This window comes from Dreissena polymorpha, chromosome 2 (assembly GCF_020536995.1).
Source record: "Dreissena polymorpha isolate Duluth1 chromosome 2, UMN_Dpol_1.0, whole genome shotgun sequence".
Classification (NCBI taxonomy): Eukaryota; Metazoa; Mollusca; class Bivalvia; order Myida; family Dreissenidae; genus Dreissena; species Dreissena polymorpha.
The window spans coordinates 131,830,259-131,853,242 of NC_068356.1; the positions used below are offsets into that span (position 1 = coordinate 131,830,259).

At 33.9% G+C, this 22,984-nt stretch overlaps 2 protein-coding genes across 6 annotated transcripts in view; one reads left to right on the forward strand and one right to left on the reverse strand.

The window, feature by feature from the left end:
* LOC127869007 (MICAL-like protein 1) overlaps positions 1–10,338 on the forward strand; it is a 60,871-nt gene extending 50,533 nt beyond the window's left edge. For 4 of the 5 annotated variants that reach the window (XM_052411254.1, XM_052411256.1, XM_052411253.1 and 1 more), the window contains 3 exons: positions 4,538–4,584; positions 4,925–4,978; positions 7,000–10,338. In XM_052411254.1, coding sequence (XP_052267214.1) covers positions 4,538–4,584; positions 4,925–4,978; positions 7,000–7,031 — 133 coding nt within the window. In that variant the 3' untranslated portion in view covers positions 7,032–10,338. The remainder of the gene's footprint in view (positions 1–4,537; positions 4,585–4,924; positions 4,979–6,999) is intronic. The other variant, XM_052411255.1, reaches the window with a different exon arrangement.
* Positions 10,339–11,981: 1,643 nt separating this feature from the next.
* Positions 11,982–18,169, reverse strand: LOC127869026 (UPF0193 protein EVG1-like). The gene is made up of 7 exons (XM_052411282.1): positions 18,041–18,169; positions 16,421–16,483; positions 15,854–15,950; positions 15,238–15,326; positions 14,378–14,530; positions 13,533–13,633; positions 11,982–13,110 (listed from the first exon to the last, which is right to left on the reverse strand). The coding sequence occupies exons 1-7, from the start codon at positions 18,120–18,122 to the stop codon at positions 13,024–13,026; spliced, it is 672 nt and encodes a 223-aa protein (XP_052267242.1). The 5' UTR covers positions 18,123–18,169; the 3' UTR covers positions 11,982–13,023.
* Positions 18,170–22,984: the final 4,815 nt, after the last annotated feature.

Consider the following 22,984-nt stretch of genomic DNA (forward strand, 5'->3'; position numbering starts at 1 on the left):
GTACATTAGACCAGGACAGGCTGAGGTAACTATACACTAAAACAGGCCGTCACTTGTACATGTACATTAGACCAGGACAGGCTGAGGTAACAATACACTGAAACAGGCTGTCACTTATACATGTACATTAGACCAGGACAGGCTGAGGTAACAATACACTAAAACAGGCCGTCACTTATACATGTACATTAGATAAGGACAGGCTGAGGTAATAATACACTGAAACAGGCTGTCACTTATGCATGTACATTAGACCAGGACAGGCTGAGGTAACAATTCACTGAAACAGGCCGTCACTTATACATGTACATTAGACCAGGACAGGCTGAGGTAAGAATACACTAAAACAGGCCGTAACTTATACATGTACATTAGACCAGGACAGGCTGAGGTAACAATACACTAAAACAGGCCGTAACTTATACATGTACATTTGATTAGGACAGGCTGAGGTAACAATACACTGAAACAGGCTGTCACTTATGCATGTACATTAGACCAGGACAGGCTGAGGTAACAATACACTGAAACAGGCTGTCACTTATACATGTACATTAGATTAGGACAGGCTGAGGTAACAATACACTGAAACATGCCGTCACTTAGACATGTACATTAGACCAGGTCAGGCTGAGGTAACAATACACTGAAACAGGCCATCACTTATACATGTACATTTGACCAGGACAAGCTGAGGTAACAATACACTGAAACAGGCTGTCACTTATACATGTTCATTAGACCAGGACAGGCTGAGGTAACAATACACTAAAACAGGCCGTAACTTTTACATGTACATTAGATTAGGACAGGCTGAGGTAACAATACACTGAAACAGGCTGTCACTTAGACATGTACATTAAACCAGGACAGGCTGAGGTAACAATACACTGAAACAGGCTGTCACTTATACATGTACATTAGACCAGGACAGGCTGAGGTAACAGTACACTGAAAGAGGCTGTCACTTACACATGTTCATTAAACCAGGACAGGCTGAGGTAACAATACACTAAAACAGGCCGTCACTTATACATGTACATTAGACCAGGACAGGCTGAGGTAACAATACACTGAAACAGGCTGTAACTTATACATGTACATTAGACCAGGACAGGCTGAGGTAACAATACACTGAAACAGGCCGTCACTTATACATGTACATTAAACCAGGACAGGCTGAGGTAACAATACACTGAAACAGGCTGTCACTTATACATGTACATTAGACCAGGACAGGCTGAGGTAACAGTACACTGAAAGAGGCTGTCACTTACACATGTACATTAAACCAGGACAGGCTGAGGTAACAATACACTAAAACAGGCCGTAACTTATACATGTACATTAGATTAGGACAGGCTGAGGTAACAATACACTGAAACATGCCGTCACTTAGACATGTACATTAGACCAGGACAGGCTGAGGTAACAATACACTGAAACAGGCGAACACTTATACATGTACATAAGACCAGGACAGGCTGAGGTAACAATACACTGAAACAGGCTGTCACTTATACATGTACATTAGACCAGGTCAGGCTGAGGTAACAATACACTGAACCAGGCTGTCACTTATACATGTACATTAGACCAGGACAGGCTGAGGTAAAAATACACTAAAACAGGCCGTAACTTATACATGTAGATTAGATTAGGACAGGCTGAGGTAAAAATACACTAAAACAGGCCGTAACTTATACATGTACATTAGATTAGGACAGGCTGAGGTAACAATACACTGAAACAGGCTGTCACTTAGACATGTACATTAGACCAGGACAGGCTGAGGTAACAATACACTGAAACAGGCCGTCACTAAGACATGTACATTAGACCAGGACAGGCTGAGGTAACAATACACTATAACAGGCCATCACTTATACATGTACATAAGACCAGGACAGGCTGAGGTAACAAAACACTGAAACAGGCCGTCACTTAGACATGTACATTAGACCAGGACAGGCTGAGGTAACAATACACTGAAACAGGCTGTCACTTATACATGTACATTAGACCAGGACAGGCTGAGGTAATAATATACTCAAACAGGCCATCACTTATACATGTACATTAGACCAGGACAGACTGAGGTAACAATACACTGAAACAGGCTGTCACTTATACATGTACATTAGACCAGGACAGGCTGAGGTAACAATACACTAAAACAGGCCGTAACTTATACATGTACATTAGACCAGGACAGGCTGAGGTAAAAATACACTGAAACAGGCTGTCACTTATACATGTACATTAGACCAGGACAGGCTGAGGTAACAATACACTAAAACAGGCCATCACTTATACATGTACATTAGACCAGGACAGGCTGAGGTAACTATACACTAAAACAGGCCGTCACTTGTACATGTACATTAGACCAGGACAGGCTGAGGTAACAATACACTGAAACAGGCTGTCACTTATACATGTACATTAGACCAGGACAGGCTGAGGTAACAATACACTAAAACAGGCCGTCACTTATACATGTACATTAGATAAGGACAGGCTGAGGTAATAATACACTGAAACAGGCTGTCACTTATGCATGTACATTAGACCAGGACAGGCTGAGGTAACAATTCACTGAAACAGGCCGTCACTTATACATGTACATTAGACCAGGACAGGCTGAGGTAAGAATACACTAAAACAGGCCGTAACTTATACATGTACATTAGACCAGGACAGGCTGAGGTAACAATACACTAAAACAGGCCGTAACTTATACATGTACATTTGATTCGGACAGGCTGAGGTAACAATACACTGAAACAGGCTGTCACTTATGCATGTACATTAGACCAGGACAGGCTGAGGTAACAATACACTGAAACAGGCTGTCACTTATACATGTACATTAGATTAGGACAGGCTGAGGTAACAATACACTGAAACATGCCGTCACTTAGACATGTACATTAGACCAGGACAGGCTGAGGTAACAATACACTGAAACAGGCTGTCACTTATACATGTACATTAGATTAGGACAGGCTGAGGTAACAATACACTGAAACATGCCGTCACTTAGACATGTACATTAGACCAGGTCAGGCTGAGGTAACAATACACTGAAACAGGCCATCACTTATACATGTACATTTGACCAGGACAAGCTGAGGTAACAATACACTGAAACAGGCTGTCACTTATACATGTTCATTAGACCAGGACAGGCTGAGGTAACAATACACTAAAACAGGCCGTAACTTTGACATGTACATTAGATTAGGACAGGCTGAGGTAACAATACACTGAAACAGGCTGTCACTTAGACATGTACATTAGACCAGGACAGGCTGAGGTAACAATACACTGAAACAGGCCGTCACTTAGACATGTACATTAGACCAGGACAGGCTGAGGTAACAATACACTAAAACAGGCCATCACTTATACATGTACATAAGACCAGGACAGGCTGAGGAAACAATACACTGAAACAGGCTGTCATTTAGACATGTTCATTAGACCAGCACAGGCTGAGGTAACAATACACTGAAACAGGCTGTCACTTATACATGTACATTAGACCAGGACAGGCTGAGGTAATTATACACTCAAACAGGCCGTCACTTATACATGTACATTAGACCAGGGCAGACTGAGGTAACAATACACTGAAACAGGCTGTCACTTATACATGTACATTAGACCAGGACAGGCTGAGGTAACAATACACTGAAACAGGCTGTCACTTATACATGTACATTAGACCAGGACAGGCTGAGGTAACAATACACTAAAACAGGTTGTAACTTATACATGGTCTTTAGACCAGGACAGGCTGAGGTAACAATACATTGAAACAGGCCGTCACTTATACATGTATATAAGACCAGGTCAGGCTGAGGTAACAATACACTGAAACAGGCCGTAACTTATACATGTACATAAGACCAGGACAGGCTGAGGTAACAATACACTGAAACAGGCCATCACTTATACGTGTACATTAGACAAGGACAGGCTGAGGTAACAATACACTGAAACAGGCTGTCACTTATACATGTACATTAGACCAGGACAGGCTGAGGTAACAATACACTAAAACAGGCCGTGAAATATACATGTATATGGATAGATTTGACCCCACAATTTTTTATATTTTTAAATTCCATTCTTGTGCTGTAATCTTGAAATCTTCAATATTAACACATTGAAATCAAAGGTCAAATATTTAAAACAAATGGTTTTTTACTTAGGTTGAGCCTATGTTTGAGGTTGAGAACTTTCAAAGTCTTGTGGGCTGGATAACAGACTTGGAAAATTATTAATATTGACCCACAAACTCATTATTTCATGCACACGCCAGCATCTACTTGCATTAGTCTGCATTTGAAAATAGGTGTAACTATGACATTTTGATATTCCATAATTGTAGGGTTTTAATCAGCATTAAGTGCTCTTTGCTTAGTCTTATAAATTTAGTGAAATAAGTTTAAATTGAGAATGTACAGGATAATATGGATACAAATTCTCTTCAAAGTCATATGTGTGAAATATTAACATTACTTTTCAGGTATTTGGAAGAAGACCATGAGATTGAGGCAATGTTGAAAATGAAAGGTGAGGTTTTCTTTACTTTGTGTTTATTTATTGACGAAGCCGTAAAATATATTTTGTATTTCAATAAAATCAGTATAATATTATTTATTTGCATCAATAATGAATTTTACTCAAGGAGAGATGTATATTATGATCATTTTGTAAAAAAATAATAGATTCCTTGAAAAAGTAAAAGATGAGTTTTATATGCCTTGTAAATTTGTTGAAGCCTTTGACATTTTCTTCATTAATTGTTTACCCATACCAAGCAAATACTCGGAACTTTCTTATGAAATGGATGACTTCAAACATTTATTGATTCCAAAATAAAGCTATGAATAATGATGTGTTTATTATTAAGCCTTCAAACAAATTCCCGAGCAAACTCCAAAGAAAAAGAAAGGGTTAAAATTTGGTGAGAAGAGTTGTTTCCCCTAAGTTTTATTACTTTCCTCCCTTAGATGTTGTAGGGAAAATATTATGATGTTGTACTAGTTGTTTTTCAATTACTAAAAAAATGTTGTCAATATAACCTTCAGACATTTATTATTTTCCCTACACAGATTTTCTTAAAAATGCATGATTGTTCTTTTGCTTAGCATGTATACCACAAGTTCCATTGTTCAAAAGTGTGTAAAACTTTTTATTACAGGCACAATAGCAACTCCATGATTTTTCTCACTTCCTAATACAAAAAATATTCAAAAATTAAAGAAATGAATAGCCCGTTATGGTGTGTGCAATAAATGACAAAATATATAATAAATAAACAAACTTTATTCAAACTTTGTTGTGTTTTTTATTAAAACTAATTTGAATGTGAGAATGTGAGAAGTATGTATGGGTATTACAGCAGTTATGTTAAATACTGTATGTAATTATTGCATTTTGTTTTCTTAATCATTCAGGAATGAGCTGTTTAACAATCTGCAATCCTAACGTATCATAATAAGAAGCTACAATGTCTGTAAACTATCTGTAGTTTATTCATATTGAATTGCAGTGGCTTTGAGTTTCTTGTTTATATTTCTTGCATAAACAGGTTACATATAATCTTCACCAAAATATGTGTTATAATAAGGTGTCCTTCAATTTCTAATATCAGCTAAATTGACCCTGTTTAAATTATTTGTTGACCAAGCTCAGTAACCAGCTTAATCAGACCACAAATTGTTTAGTTACAGTCCATTAATTATCAGAAATTGGCCCTTTAATGTTTCCTTAAGCATCCCTTAAACAAATCTCAAATTTTTCACAAGATTACCGTAATAGAAGAGGCTTTTTGCTGAACAAACAGTTAATATTTTATAGTATTTTTTGTGGTTGAGACTAAAATGGTTCTTGTCAATCTAATCAACTTTAAATAGAACATGATGGAAGAAAAATATATTAGATATCCAACTAAAATATAATCAAGAGAAAAGACTTGAAATTAAAGTGTCACAACATAATGTATTACAATCAAAACCTCAAAAATTTAATTAAGACATGTATACTTAATGGAAATCCAAACAATTGATGTGTTCTGCAGATGTTCTCAATTAGTGTTGGTGTAAGTACAGCGCTAGGAACATATTTGCAGTGATACAGTTAAATTTGTTAGCTCACGTGGGCATGAAGTGCTCACGGTAAGCTCTTGTGGCGACCCTTTGTTCAGCGTATGTTGTCGTGCAGTGTGCGTCATCGATACCACTCCAGAGGCCACATTTACATCCAACCTTAACAAAACTTTGTTAGAATGTTTATCTAGACAATGTCAAGGCCAAGTTCGAATTTTTGGCTTTTGCGACCAAAAAAGAGATTAATTTTTGGAGAAAACTTGGTACCACTCAAGAGGCCATAGATATTGATCAATCTTGATGAAACTTGGTCACAATGTTTGTGTGGACAATATTTAGCCTTAGGCCGAGTTCAAAATCTGGGTCATAGTTGTTAAGAAACTAGGTCACCAGACTGTTTCTTAAAATTGAGGCCATATTAATGACTGAGTCTTGATAAAACTCTGTCAGAATGTTTATCTTGAAAATGTAAAGACCATGTTTGAATCTGGGTCAAGCAGGGTGAAAAACTAGATATTCAGGTCATGTCTTCAATAATTGTAGGTGAACACCATTGAGCGCTTAATGCCAATTATGGACCTTACCAGTAATAAAAAAAAATAATTGAAAATATTATATAGCTGTTTATTCTTTTATTCGACTTTTCTTGTTCATATACATCCTTCCAGAGTATGCGCATAGGAGAGATTCACATTAAAATTATTTATATATTCACTTTAATTGTACAATGTGATATCTTTTATTATATTTTTCCATATATGCCATTGAAAATAGTCATTCGTACCAGCATCTTCATATTTTCAGTGTTTAAAACATGTCAAGGTGTAAAATTACCAGCCATAGCACAAATAATATAATAATTGTTGCTTTGTTGCAGGTCTGTCAAAAGGAAAGAAGCTAGTCAGGTAGCTCATATGCGCAGAATGAATGCAGATACAAATATTCTGGATGAATCTCCAGTGTGACTGGGGATGTGTGATATATTTGTAATACATGTTGATCATGTATTCATGATAGAAGGCATGAAACAGTGAAATGTGCCATTACTAAGCTGTGTATTTGTCATATTAAACATGATATACACGCTGTTTACATGTATTGCCTTCCAGGCAATTGAATATTCAAATACTTTGATGAATAAATATTCAAATACCAATTTTGCGTTTTATGGACATGCCTAATTTGAACACAATTTGTGCAACAAGTTTGGTTTTAAAAACTAAGGAGATCAGCTGCATTGAGACGGAATCACACACTGTGACACAGAACTCTGGAAGAGTAGTGTTACCAGGTGAATATTTGGTTTTCTGAGACCAGTGATATTTGAACACTAAGACCAGTATACGTTTGTAACATAATATGTGTCATTGAATTGATATCTGTGACTTGAGGGTTGAAGTAAAGCTTGTATATCTTACTTAGAATTGTTGAGCTGGTTGAACAGTTTTATAATGAAAACTTGTTTTAATTTATTTGAAAAAAAAATATCTGTTGAATGTATCACTATCTTTGATCACTTTATTTGTTGTACATGTATATACTTGTTTGTTGATTTAGTATACAGGTAACTTTTCACTCTAATTGCGACTAGTAATAAGTATGAAGCAAAAATTTATTAAAGGGATTATGTATCAATTAACATTCAACAAATAAAGTCAATGGTCAAATATCAAACCAAGGATAAAAATGGTTTCATCAAAACAAAAAACTTATATAAGGGAAAAACAGGAGTCATTACATTACTTATTTAACAAAAGTTGAACACAAACATATTTTCATTTTTTTTCCCAAAAACTATAATTCTTAAAAATATGGCATTGAGTTTGTAAACAAATTGTTCTACTTACTAATGTGTGTTTTTGTTATAACTTTCATTCAGATGTCTCTATAATGGTGCTAATGATTGTTCCTGTTTGTAATGTACTTAATTGGTGTGCTATTTACTAGTATTATTTGTCCTATTTGTATGAAATTGACACACCTTCAACTTGCATTAGAAACATTTCTTTGTATTTCATAAGGTTTTCAAATATAAGATGTTGTATATTTAAATATAAATCATGAGTCAAGAAATGCCAGTACAATATTATTTCTCATTGTACAATGTTTGCACTTTAACAAAAATACTGTACACAAGTCAGCTAATGGCCTTAAACTGGTGTCTATAACTGATTTTTATTAATTTTTAGCAAGAATACAATAGGTATGATTTTGAATCTTTAAATGGGTAAATCATACTGAATGAAGTAAAACTAAAAACAAACTGATAAAAGTTGTTTTTGTTATAATTTTCTTATTAAATTGAGTATTATCTAAAATAATTTTGTGCCAGAGCTCTCTTTACTTTGAAAGTAAAGAAATAGAATTGGAATATCGCAGTTTTCCTGTTTATAAAACATATATTTTATTTGTTATTGGGACACTGTGGGGTGATTCATTTGTTGTATTTCGCCCCTTTTCACTGGTTGGCCTAGCGAAGATGAAGCATTAGTCTATGCTATTTTTATTGAATAGAAACCTTTGGTTTCCATACTGGTATTGGTAAAAAGTATTTTGTAATGTAAAAATATGCTAAATTTATAAGTATGATATAGTATAAACAAGACTATTGTCAAAAGCAATACACTACCGGTGAAATTCCACCATCGTCAGATTAAAAAATATATATTTGTTGCCATAGCAACCAGAATTTTTGACGTAGGAACGAAATGAAATGCAAGCATAATCTCCATATTGCCATCTATCCATGTTTCAAGTTTCATGAAAAAATATTAAGAACTTTTAAAGTTATCGCAATATCCAGAAAAGTGTGACAGACTGACTGACATACTGACGGACACACAGAGCGCAAACCATAAGTCCCCTCCGGTTTCACCGGTCGGGGACAAAAATTGATATATAAAATAGACACTTGGAACATATTAAACATTAAATTTCTTTGCTAATTGTGTCGAAAACTGAGGCATAATATTTTTGTTTCGTGGTACAGCAACTTTAAAATAGAAATCTGGCCAATAAGATCAGCTGCTAGAGCACTGGACTACCAATTTGAGGATTGCGGGTTCGATCCTTCGCCTGAAATATTGCTTGTGTTGATATTGGTGGTGAAATCCTTTCTCCTCCAACCTCTGGTTCAAGTTAGGGAGTTTTTAGCATCTGGCATGGGTATGTGCACTAAGGTACACCAGTTAACCCAGAAGTGTGAGTTTGTAAACTGTCCGCTGTGATATAACTAAAATACTAATAAAAATGCCAAAAAGGATTTTGCAGCACCATTCATTATTATTCTTAATTTAATCCATCAATATGTATTAAAACATACATGGTCGAGTGGTACTTTTACTTAACTTTGTTTCAGATAAAGTTTTATTGAAAAATAACCACCCCTACAGGTCCATCTAAAATACTAAAAAAAAAAATAACAAAATCATACAGAATCTTAAATCTTTGCAAACCAACATTTGAAATACACATTTATTCATAGAAAATGAAGTGAACTATATTTTTCCTGCTAAAAGTGTGTTGCATAAATATATTTTTAAGTTCTTTCATAGAACACAACAACTTTCCTTGTTGATTATTTAAAGCGAAGCATAAATCAGTACCAGTAAGTATCTTATTTATAATGTCTGGAAAATGATATAACATAATCATGCAGAACTGAACATTAATGTTGTGTATATATTACGATTTTTTTCTCAAATTAAACCAGTTTGTTAATGTGTATCAAGATATTTGATACTTTTTTAAAGATCTGATAACAATGTTGTTTTTGTAAAATCAGTGTTTCAAAATGTCCATGTGCAGAATCTGTGATACTAAGTTTTTTCATTGTATTTATGTTTAAATTGTTGATACATCATTGCATTTTTACGAAATATCTTTGATTAAATGTTCACATTCCAACTTAGAGAGCACTGTTTGAAGTGGTGACCATGTTTGTTAGTGGGAGTTATGTGCCATAGCCAAATAGGCTTGCAAGTGGCATTATCATTTGATTATATGATCAGGACAGTCCAACCTGTCAATAAAGACCACTCAAGGGATTTGGTCGTTGTGGCCTTTGTTCACAGGTGGTCTTTATTCGCAGGGTCGATCGAAACTTTGCAAAATATGCTAGTAGTTTTTTAACAGGTACCTTATCTATGTATGTGCTCTATTGTTTAAATGTTTGAATACTTATGCATGTATAATGAAATAAAGGATTGAAAACACAGTTTTGTTTTACATTTGTATATTTATTACATGTTGTATTTCTATTCCCTTATGTTTTTATTATTTATTTAATTTATCATATACTGTATAAATAACTATTAACATACATGTATACGTACATGTACATGTAATTCTACAAAGAACAAAGTACAAAATACACATAACATAGCAAACATTTATACATGAAATACATGAATCACTACTACACAACCAGTTGACAATAATGGACAATAAATGACATCTGATATTTATATAAGGCTGAAAACATCCAAGAATAAGATTAAACCACTTGTGCACTAAGTCATTCACTGACGCGAATTCCGACTCACGCTTAGGGTGTTTACTTTCACAGTTTACGTTCTCCTCGAACTCGAATTCGCCCATAATCTCATGTTTGCGCTTTAAAATGCTCTGAATTTGAGTTTTTCCTACACCAAGATCACTAGCCACTCGTCTACAACTGTGTCCTTTACCTAACAAACTAATGACCTTAACGCGTTCTTCCAACGTCAAGAATTTGCGCTTGGAAGCCATGATGGTTAACTTGAACTGACAATTTACTTTTCTATAATCTATGAACGTCTTATTACGGAGAAATTTAAGAAGAGAATGACTATCAAAATGTTTGTCTTTAATAGGCATCGTTAATGATATGAAACAGATAATTTCCTTAATGAGTTAATGAAAGCCCTAAATTTGTCTTTGATATTTTCGGCAATAAGTACATTAATTGCGAGTCACTTAAATACAAAGGCAAATTTTTACACTTTTGACAAAGTGTCAAATGCATAAAAGAAGCAGGTGACTACCAATTAGCAATGCATGTTAAATAAACAAACATTCGCTATCGAGTGCAATAAACTGTCACTTGCTATATCTCCATATCAATATCTCCATAGCAACCGACGAGTCCACTGGTAAGATCTGTATCACGTGACTACACAGCGTCATGGCGGCCATTTTGTTTTTTGAAAATTGCGAAATCGTTGATTTTTATGATTGCAGTGGTCGTTGTAAGCTATCAAAATGGAGATTTGGGAATGTAAAAGGGTGGTCGTTGGTCTTTGTTCACAGGTGGGCTTTATTCGCAGGTTCAATATATAGTGAAATCGTTCGGGAGGAAATCGGTGTGGTCGTTATTGACTGTTGGTGGCTATTAACAGGCGGTCGCTCGGGCAGGTTGGACTGTACATTGTTATTGTTCTTGTTTTGGAAAATAAAATGATTCAAGTTTTTAGTTCTGTGTACTTTGTATTGGCTGTGATAATTGACCAATCAGAATCTTTTATTAATATGACATCTCTTTTAATAACCAGTGGATGTTGTTGAAGTCAAATTGACAGTTCCTTTTCCCACTTTCATTTACTTCAGGCAGAAGCCTCAATGCAATATTATTTAGATGGGGAATTATTTGTGAATCAATATAATCAGACATTTCATGTTAAAATGGGTCTATGCCATATGTGACCAGCCCAGTCTGGTCAACAGCAACCCAGTCCACTAACGCGACCACCAAACCTTGTGACTTTATAGAAGACAACGAAGTTCTGATTACCGGTAGACTTTCCGATTGCATCATAGTTTTTGCAGTCTGTTAAACTTATTGACTGCTGTTGAGCAAAGAAGGAAAACAGAAGGTTGAGACATGATTCAAAATGGTCTGATTTTGTTAACGAATCAATCATGCAATATAAGACACACTGTCACAGTTTTACAACCACACACCTGGTAAAGATTTATTTCAACAACACATATGTATATATACAGAAAATGTTTGAACACAAAATGTCTTATACAAATAAGCAACATGGAACAGATTATAAAAAAAAGATCAAATAAATGAAGGAGACTCAACGACCAAGGAAGAGACACTGAATAAAATATCATAGAACTATGTAGACAAATGTTAAAGCCCAACCCTCCAAATATTTATATATAAAAACAAATTGCAGAAATAACACAAGAGAAGTGACCCAAGGGCACAGATGCTTAAAACTCTGCTGATGTCAAAACAAGCTGTTTATGACCGCATTTAACTTGAAAGTTTGACCTTGACCTTTGAGGTAATAAGCTGGGTGATGCAACACGCAGTCTCCTCATGATAGGCACTATGTTATTTTTGAAAATTGCATGATCAATGATAGTATTGAAAATGGTAGTTACCAACTATATGTACTGCTGATATCAAAGAAAATCAACATGTCAACATGTGATATATCTGTGAAGCTTTTTTAACATCATCATGTTTCAAGACTGCCAAAAAATGTTACCAAGTAAAATTGACTAACATTCTATTTCAAACATTTATTTCCCTAGCAAAATTTCTTCTATTGAGCTTTTAGACTTTCATCTAGTTTACACATGTCATATACAACGTACTGAAATACTGCCGCACAAACGCAACTGTCAGGCAAGAGCAGAATCCATGCAAAACTACAACAGTACATATGTTGCGAAGTTGTTAATATGAAACCGCTGAAACACAATGGCAATTGTACCAACACCTGACCTTCATATTTGATGTGTAAATAGAGGTTACAAATAAGAATGCCACTCCGTACTTTTACAACAAACATTGGATTAGGTTTCTCTGGCTTGATACAGGGGGGTTCAGCACAATATTACCATCTCACTACATGTTTAACATATTAACATGTTGGTCTTGATTTTCAATTGGAAATAAGCGTCATTTTCTCTTGGAATTTTCCTTAGCTAAAAGTTCTTCCAATTCCTTTGTTCTTTTTTTGTCTATCAATTCCATTTCTCGAATTGCCTGCAAATAAAAGCAAAACAATACAGTATCATGTAAAATGGATTAAAACTACAAGTACTTATTAAAAAAAAAAAAGATTAAATGAGTCATTATTTGAAATATTTTAGTTAGAAATGTTGGGATGTTGCATTTGGGCTATTATAAAATTCAATCAACTACTTAATTGCAATGTGCATGAAATTGATTTATTTCATTAAATCCTGACTGAAAGGTGAAATATATTTATATGAAATATACCAGGAACTGCAACTGCTCGCAGATGCATACCAACTGTTGAACCAGAAGTCATCAAACATAAAGTGATGATAAATATATTATAATTTTTCTTATTAATCGTCAATCAGCACTATATCTATAAGAGAACTCTGTATGCAAAACTCAGTCTCATTTCATGCACATACACAGTGTTTTGTAGGCCTTACTTGTGAGATCTGTGTCTCGATGAGTGAGCGATATTTCTCCCCCTGTCCTACTGCCTCCATATCACGCAAGAACTCCCTTCGCTCATCAATCTCTTCTTGTACTAAAATACACACAGCATTTATGATGCCACATAATAACCCAGTTATATTAACACAAGTGCTAATGATAATCATTTAAATCATCATTCTCTACAAAATCTGGTTTAAAACTGTATTATCTTACTATAGTCTTATAATATTTTTGTAAATGTCATCAACCGCACCATTATTTTGTTTAATATAAGGACATATTTAATCAAAATATAACCTTAAGGAGCTATAGTTATTTTAATATTCTGTTATCACATGTTAAGGTGACCCTCTTAAATCGGCTGTGTATTATTTTGAATTCCTTTTGATTTGTATGATTGCATACCCAGTAGACTGTTAAACTTACAGACTGACATCCACATCAAAGTTGTTTCTTATGTAAATTTAATGTTAACACAATACTAGACTTGATTACTGCTATATCAAAGTAATTGGGACTGTCAAAAATACTTGGTCAGGTAGAAAACAATCGAGAGTGCAAAAAACATAACCAGGCCATGACAGCCGAGCCATCTTCTTTAAAAGACAGCTTAGACTAGGGTATGACTTCAAAATAGTCACTGATGATTAGGTGTTATAAACTGTGTTGGTACCAAAATTTCTTTAAACAAAGAGGTTAAATCACATCAGACAATTCAAATTAACAAAATACATTGTATTATTAAAAATAGGAAAAAATAGGACCTAAAATGTATAGTGATTATATTTAAATGTGCCCAAAATAGCGGTGATAAACTGTCTATCATTTTGCTTACATTCATCAAATCTGTCTACAGGGCGTGGTTCCTCCAAGTCCATGTCCCTCAACTCCTGCTGTCTCCGTAGTCGCTCTAGATTGGGGTCTATGTCCTGTCCAAACGCCATCATGTTAGCAAGCTTCTCCTTCTCCTTCTCAGAATTCTTAGACCCTTGATTATAGAATACTTGATAGGTTATAAATATTTGAACCTTGCTCTTAGAAAACAGGGTTAAATGCATGTGCTTAAAGTTTCTAAAATCTGCACTTCTTAGTCAAGGACGACATTTACCGCTTAAAATTGACATGACAGACAATGTACATTTGATGCTGAACATCATGTTTGAAAATGTTTCATAGTATTTTTTTTAACAGTATGGCTGCATTAAAATTACACCTGTATGCCAATGACAGTTGTGAGAATAAATGACCCCGATCAAGCAAAAAATGTTCTTATGCCATATGCGGCCAGTATAGCTCCAGACCAGCCTGCACATCAGCACAATTCAAATGGTTTGGACAAGAATTTCCTGCAGCCCACCCATCACCTGCTTGCTTGGGTGTTTTCATTGTATGGCACTTTTTTAACAGACATATAAATGATTAATTAAAGCTGGAAATACTAAATTTTAATAAATTGTTATTTTTTAATTCAGTTCATTCATGAGCTGGACATATTTTATCAAAACTATATCCAATGCCAGTGCACCAAAAATTAGAGCATATTTCCTCGAAGCATTAAAAGTTTCTTACACTTCAAGTATAAAGCATTGCTTCATCTCATGGATTTTGGATTTAAATATCTCCCTTAAAATGTATAATGTTCCCTTAAAAACACTGAGGATATGGTCCCAGAAATGGATCAGCATTCTAACTTACAGTGAGAAGGTCCTGGTTCATACTTGGGTCTCTCATAGGCCCCAGACGCCTCTATATCCTCCTTGGTGCGAATGTTGTTGTGGTAATTCCTTGTAGAGAAGTACAATAAGTATAAGTGAAATGGGCAATATAGCATTCAAAATGAACAGTACCTTAACTGAAATGATTTGTTTCTATATTGAATTTATATTCCTTTTCTTTCAATTGTGTTAACAGATTATATATTTATACAGAAAGTGTGGTAATTATTTAGAAAATTTATGAGCACATGCAGTTAAAAACTTATTTCATATTCATTTCACATAAATCCACAATAATTAATTCAGCAGTAGTGATATTACCATGGAAAAATTCAAGGATCACAAGTGGTACATGGCCCTGCTTAAAAAGAGCAACACCCTACTATGTCTCTATTCATCTTTCCATACCTTACCAGTTTGTTTATATTGGGGTTTTTAAAACGCTATTTGGAACTTGTCCATAGAGAAAGTATTGAATACATTCTGGTAATGTTCCACTTGTTCACTGATGCTCTATGACAATCCTAGCAACATGAACAAGACATGTGGACAAGCCTTATAACATTAAACCACACATTTGCATAAAAGTATCTCACTTTGGATTAAGGACCTTAGGAAGTTTCTTTGGAGAAATTGGCTGCTTCTTTTTAGCGCTGGATGTCGGATTGCATGTCACTGGAAGGCTCCCACCTCCTTTAAATGTGAGGTAATCAAAATATTATACAATGCTTAATGATTACAAATAGATAACATTTTATTTTATCTATATATGTAATCATTATATATGATGGCAAATTGTAAAGTTAACTGTTATTGTATAAGAAGCCTTGCTCTGTGAAATCCGAAATTCATGCTTGATGAGCATAAAGTACTGCTCCAGATTAGCGAGCTAAGCCTGTACGGACTGCACCTTCCCCCTACAAGACTTTTACTTACTTTAAATAGATAATTGCACAAAAGCGGAAAGTGTAGTACCTGATTAGCCTGTCGATTCTATACGCACATTTACACTTCTTTATGATCATCATATTTATAATTTTCGCTATTAGTTTTATGGGGCTAAGCGAGACTTCAAGCAAATGAAAAACATGTTGAACAATTCTGCATTAAGGTATTTGGTTTTCAAAAAAACATTTACAAATTAAGTTGATGGTTAAAGTTACCTTGTAATTGTTTTTCTAAGTGTCTTTGCTGGAAATTTGTAAGTTTAGACTCCTGCATCATTTCTGAAATCAGTCAAACAAAAATATCACTTGTTTAAATAGACTTAAGCACATGTAACAAAAAGAATAATGGTAATGTTCTCAACAAAAATCATAGCAATACAAATATAACCATGCACAAATATGTAAGGTGTCAGTTTAAAAAAAAATGTCAAATTCTAATCTTCAGCATTCCTTAAATAGCTGAAAACATGTAAGCATGAAAATATACGTGTGAAAAACATGTAAAAATTTGCCAAAAAAACAAAAACAATTTAAGGGCTATACTCTGCCCTTTATATTGAATATAAGGGTCTGATAATAATATAAAATCATATTCCACATTATTTAATATATTTGAAATCCCTTTTATGAACACATAAGTAATTTTGAACACACTGAAATAACTGACTTCAATAACTTAAGGGCGTAAAGAGAGGTCATAATAATGGTTAATAAAAAAAACATATTCCAGTTCCTTCTTTTTTGCCAATGTTTTCTTTTTTGGAAGTAATTATTGTAACTTTCATTCATTCATGACTTTCAATTTTTGAAGGTCTTTCATTGAAAAAGCGCCCAAAACTGCCATTTCAGTAGATTAATTAGAAATGAAGATATTTAAATTGTGCGATTCCCTTATATCAAGCATCTCCTGATTTCGATCACTCGTTTACATTAAGAATGAGGCTTTAGTTATGATGTTACTCTGAGTGTTTTATCTCACTTACATTACTATGCTTGAAAATAAATACAGACACAAACAAAATGGGGAAAAAACAAGTATAATTGACGCTCAAGATCTTACAATAAAAAATAATCCAAATATAGCCATATTCCATACATTTTTTTGATCCTTTTTCATTAAATTTTTACATAAATTGCAAAGTGAAACAGAAAACTGCACTACTGTAGTGGTAACACAACGCTTCAAAACATTACTTTCACTTTCTCTTGATTTTCAGAAAATTTTACATGAAATCTTCAAAAGAGCAATATCAGGCAATATACGCATGTTCAGTGGGAATACCCCTGTTCTGATTGAATGTTTATTATATCAAATCTTTGAATAGTTCAGAGAATCAAACTTTTCGGTTTAGTTGGCCTAATGCCTATTAGTATTGCAATCGAGTGCTTTCCCTTTTCAGATGTGATGTCTCAATACCAGGTAAACAACGCACACATTGGATGTTATTGCAGGTGATTCTTTGAAGATAAATCGTTAATTGCTGGATTGTTTACATTAATTTAGAACTTCTTTTACTCGTTTCCTTGACAGCTCGATGCACGGTCATCAGACGAAATATGAAGCCTTATAACGCAAGATACATTTATAAATGGTACAAATTAGCATGTTATTTTTGAAAAAAATCAAAAAGTCTTTGAGAAATTCTTGGAGACAAATTGCGTGAAATTATAAAGGAATAATACAATTTTAAGTAAAACTTGTAAGTTATTGTAACCATTTCAGTCAATTAGACTACATGTAAATACACACCTTTTCAAAAGGCTTTGGGAAACAATTGAAATGAATCGATAAAAATGATATCACATTCCGACACTAAAAAAATAATTCATGTTTACCTTTTAGAAGACTATGCGTTTGTTGACTGTATTGTACTTTTGGGGCATTCCAAAACCCACCATTCTCTCCGTAGTTCGCCATTTTGAAACAATTTGTGAAACTATGTGACGTCGATGGCTACAAGGCACTGATATTTATCGCAACATTAGACCGGCTCCGCGCTCGCACTACAACGCTTTATAGATCAAAACGCTGAAGGCACTGAAGTTGTACGAGATTGCATAATCTTAGAAGCAACTCAGTTTTAGCTTTTATATCGCAAGTTTGAAATGAACACAGCCCATTAAAATTTTAAAGAGTGTGTCTTACAGCACAGGTCGAGATGTGTGTGTTTATCCTCATATTTATGTTATAGAGATAACTTAGACACAATAACAACAATACGTCTTTTTTCACAAATGGTTGCTTAACTGGCAACCATCTTTAGAATTTTGGTTGCCTTGCTAAAGAAAAAACAAGCCTACAATCATGTACAAGTTGTGATATGTGTATCTAATACTTTATCTATTTTCTTTAAATTATTGAGAAACAATTTTGCCCACATGACAGACTTAATGCAGCATTAAGCCCCGTTTTCCCTGAAAGCAGGCAATATGTACAGATTTCAATGATAAACTTACCAATGTCGTCGCACAAGCTGTTCTAAACACTAGACTGGCCAATATGTCCCACAAGCTATTAAACCTATTGTTTACATAATTATAGGCTGACTGCTAACAGTGAAGTATAAACAGGCAGCGGTAATCGTTCCAAGCCTAGTGAGTAACCGTCCTTAGCGTAGCTAAGCACATACTGATTTGCAAAACATGCTCTGTAAATTTAGTCGGCCGCTAACGCGACCAACTAATACAAAATAATCGTCGTATATTAGGCGGTTATACTGCCGTTAAAAATGAAAAAAATAGTCAATAATATACAATGGAATAACTAGTAGACAGCTCATATTGTGAAAAGTTCGAAGAAAAAAATTCGATTTAAATTATAAGTTCATTTTCACAGCATCATTGTTAGATATTTGGGAAATCTCACCAATGCTTTGACGCTTATGAAAACAAATAGAATGAAAAAGAGCAAAATTGACAAATAATATAACAGATGTAACCAAATGCAGCTTTTTGATGTGCATATAATTTTGTGATATTTATACTGACTGCAAAAGTAAAAATTTGTTTGATTTGATCTTTATGGCGAATATGATTGTTTGCCTAAGATCTGAATATTTGATTAATAATGAACCTTATCGTAATAATGAGAATTCAATACTGCTCCAGCAGCTGGAGTTACACTTCTTTATATTAATAAAACAAAACATACCGGTTATATAATTACACGAAATAAGAGTTTTCATATATTGATCAGACAACAGGCACAGCTCATCAAAATGCATGTTGTTTAAAGTAGACCAACAATATCAAAAACAACATAAACAAAATTAAGGTTAATATGACTTTAAAATGTACATAATTTAAAAGAAGTCTTTAGACTCACATCTTACATCAAATCATTTCTGTCGTCAGTTGTCAAAACACCTATATACTGTTTGATTCCATTAATGTCGCTTTAATGGAATTACCATTTTTATACATTTGATTCTTAATATTTAATCACCTACACTTGTTTTATTAGTAGTTCAATTTTGCAGTACCGCCCCATTAATATTTTTATTTTTACTTTACAGTACTGCCCCTGGATTTTGTTCACGCCATTTTGTCTTCGCTTGTCAATTACGTCATAACTCTTTCTCTGTTCCTGGGTACATTGATTTTTGTACATTCATACGACCAACTTTCCCAGTTGTAATCTACATGCATAGGTCATTGGGTTTATAATTTTATTTTTATTTTCTCTGTGACAGACGTTTCTTGTTTGATTTATTTTTTAGCAGTACATAAACAACCAAGCAATATAATATATAACTTTTACACCCATTATTGCTGCTTCTTCCTGTATTTGTGCGATGATGATCTGAAATATAAACTTTATGATGCTATATTTTTAAATCTTTTTCTATAAAGAAGGAATGTAGTTGACACTTGTTCATAGTTTCATTCCATCGTTCCTCAAAAAGTTGTAACTCTGTTGCTCTGGTACCTTCAATACCATTGAGTAATTAAATGGTAATTAAATTGAATGCGTTTTAATTCTCTTTTATATTGTTGAATTTTAGTTACAATGCTATGAGGTTAAATTTTATTTACACTTAAATGTATTATGAATATTGCTGGGCCAAGTGTGAGGTTGAGCGCTCCAAAACCGGTTTAAACCCCCAATGCTTTGTATTGACCGTTCCAAGGCGGTGACCCCAGCTTTATTCTTATTTGTGTTTATGTTGTTTTGTATTGTGCTGTATTGTGCTGTTTTGTATTGTTTGGGCAATCGGTCACTTGCCTTAAATAAGGGACCTTCTAATTGTTTATAATAATAATTCAATGCTACTCCAGCAGCTGGAGTTTCACTTCTTCACTTCTTTATATTTTATATTCAAATGCTATAAAACAAATCGTGTCCAAACAAATTTACATTTTTTTTAAAGTCGTCAGTGATGTTATTATATTAATATAAGACCGAGTTAATTTTAATATAACAGCTCCAAACTATGAGTCTTCTCAGTAAATAGGGATTTAAACTCAGCAATTGTAATGTAAAGAATAATCCATAGACAAATTTATACAAATTCAAACATTAACATGAACATTAATTATTGTACTTGTACCTTATACATTATAAACAATTCATTTAAAACGAAAAACAACAAAACACTGTAACAGGTTCAAACGAAAAAAATAATTATAATTGAAATAATTTCGCAGCCACCTACATACCCATCCTGTTATCACAGTTTTTATGTTTCTTTATTTCATTATTTTCAATAATCTTTTCATATTAATTTATTTTATTTCCATTGACTTTGCATATAAAGCGCAACACAAATCTAACTCATCATAAACACTGTCTGTTGTACATCAGCAAATTTTCTTTTTTAGTCAGTGCATTTTTTTTGGGGGGGGGGGGGTGGGGCTAACTTTTAATAACAATTATCATTCTAAATTTTACCTTCCCGACGCGATTTCTTCCCAATCCAAAGGGTCACAGCCGCATTCCATAAAAACATGTAGTAATACCAAAATTGATTAAATAATAACAAATCAAACAATACGATAACACTGTTATGGATGTGGGTATATTTATAAATTGAAAAATATGTATATATTATCTCCATTAAACAAACACAGTTCTCTTTACAAAACCATCTTTTATGCCAAATAATAATTATAATAAACAAAACAAAAAAAAATATTTTCAATTAAAATCGTTCTAGCATTGAAATTACACATTTATGTTTTTTGTGTTTTGATTATTTCGGTAATGTTCTAATAAAACTGCTGTGAAAAGCATTATGACATTAGGATAAAATTTAAGCAAATATTGAAATAGAAGTTTTTTTGTGCTTAAATCGTTCAAAGAGATTATGTTGTTATCCGTTATTTCAGATCAAATAAACTGGTCTGCACTTTTTTTTACAACTGTCTTGAATTTACAACTGCGACCAGTATTGTTTATTTGTAGTGCTTTATCAATCTCCACGCAGAATTGTCGTTCCTTGCTCTCACATACAACTCTGCGAAAGGCTCAGCACGCCATTTTGTCTATAAAATAGCTAAAACCGAACAAACGCATTCAATGTATATTTGATTGGATATTTAAGATCGCATGCATTAAATTAAGAAATATGACTTTTAAATGTACGATAAACCGTGCAAATACTTGCGAGTTTTAATGCAACTCTTTGGAACTATTTTATTGCCCATTTACGCAGATGGAATCATTCCACGCACTTTACATCAATCGGGACTCCTCGGACAATTCCGCCATATCGGCGATCGTCTCTCGGGTGTATTTGGTGGAAGGATATGTCTAACGCCTCTAGGCGGTGTGTGTGTTTCAGAGTTTATTTACAGGTCCTACTGGCCTCTTCACGAGGTTACGGTAGCCCGACCTGTACGCTATAGCCTCTAGGCGGAAGATATTACACCGAAAATATAGTTCGGGTTACACACCATTAAATTTGCACTGAATCAAACGATAATATAGATATATAAGGACCAATATCTTTAAGGAGTAATATAATAGAATATTTATTAATGTTATTGTTTAAAATTAGATATTTTGCATGCAAAATATTCAAATTTTAATAAAATGCTAAAAAAGCCTATTAGTTGTTTATTGAAGGGAAAACATCAACATTATTCAAACTTAAAAGAATCAGTTTTTCTTAAATTATATTCATTGCAACATTGCTGATGTTCGGCTGCAGGCGACAAACTTTGAGATTTAATCAATATGTCTATGTTCTATACCATCAACAATCGTACAACACTGTACAGTGGTACAGAGAAAACTTTTCGATGTAATATAAGAAATAGTAAACTCCACGTTGGTCCCAATGGCATTATAGTGACCAGCCAGGCAGTCACAAACTGTATATTTCATGAAATGGAATGAGTGGGGCTTGATTGAATTTGAAAAACGATTCTTTCTGTACATTTGATGATGGCAACCATACAGTACTTCTGGCAGATATTGTTTATACTTTATCCTAGGCATTTTAATTCCAGATGTTGTTATAATCCCGGCCAGGCAACTAGCTTTTCAAAGCCTTAAACAATCCAGTGCCATTAAAATTAGGGACAGTGTAACAATGTTCAGTTTTGTAATATTAATATATTATAAGGCATAACTTTGCCCTTGGAAATGAACTCAATTCAGAATGGCCTCTCAAAATAAGACATACTGTATTGGAAATGTTAAAACTGAGCTGTGGTGTTGTTAAAATTTATATTATTTATCTTTTAAGAAACTTTAAGATACATATCACAGGCATGCCCATGGTTTTGGGTCGGTACTCTTTAGATGGGAAACAAAAACACTAAATATGGTCGACA

Excerpts from the sequence above, each read along its gene's own strand:
- LOC127869026 (XM_052411282.1), bottom strand. The coding sequence starts at position 18,122 with ATGGCGAACTACGGAGAGAATGGTGGGTTTTGGAATGCCCCAAAAGTA. Across the intron at positions 15,951-16,420 it reads CTTAGAAAAACAATTACAAG|GAGGTGGGAGCCTTCCAGTG; the intron begins GTAACTTTAACC and ends TCACATTTAAAG. Across the intron at positions 13,111-13,532 it reads TCGAGACACAGATCTCACAA|GCAATTCGAGAAATGGAATT; the intron begins GTAAGGCCTACA and ends TTTTATTTGCAG.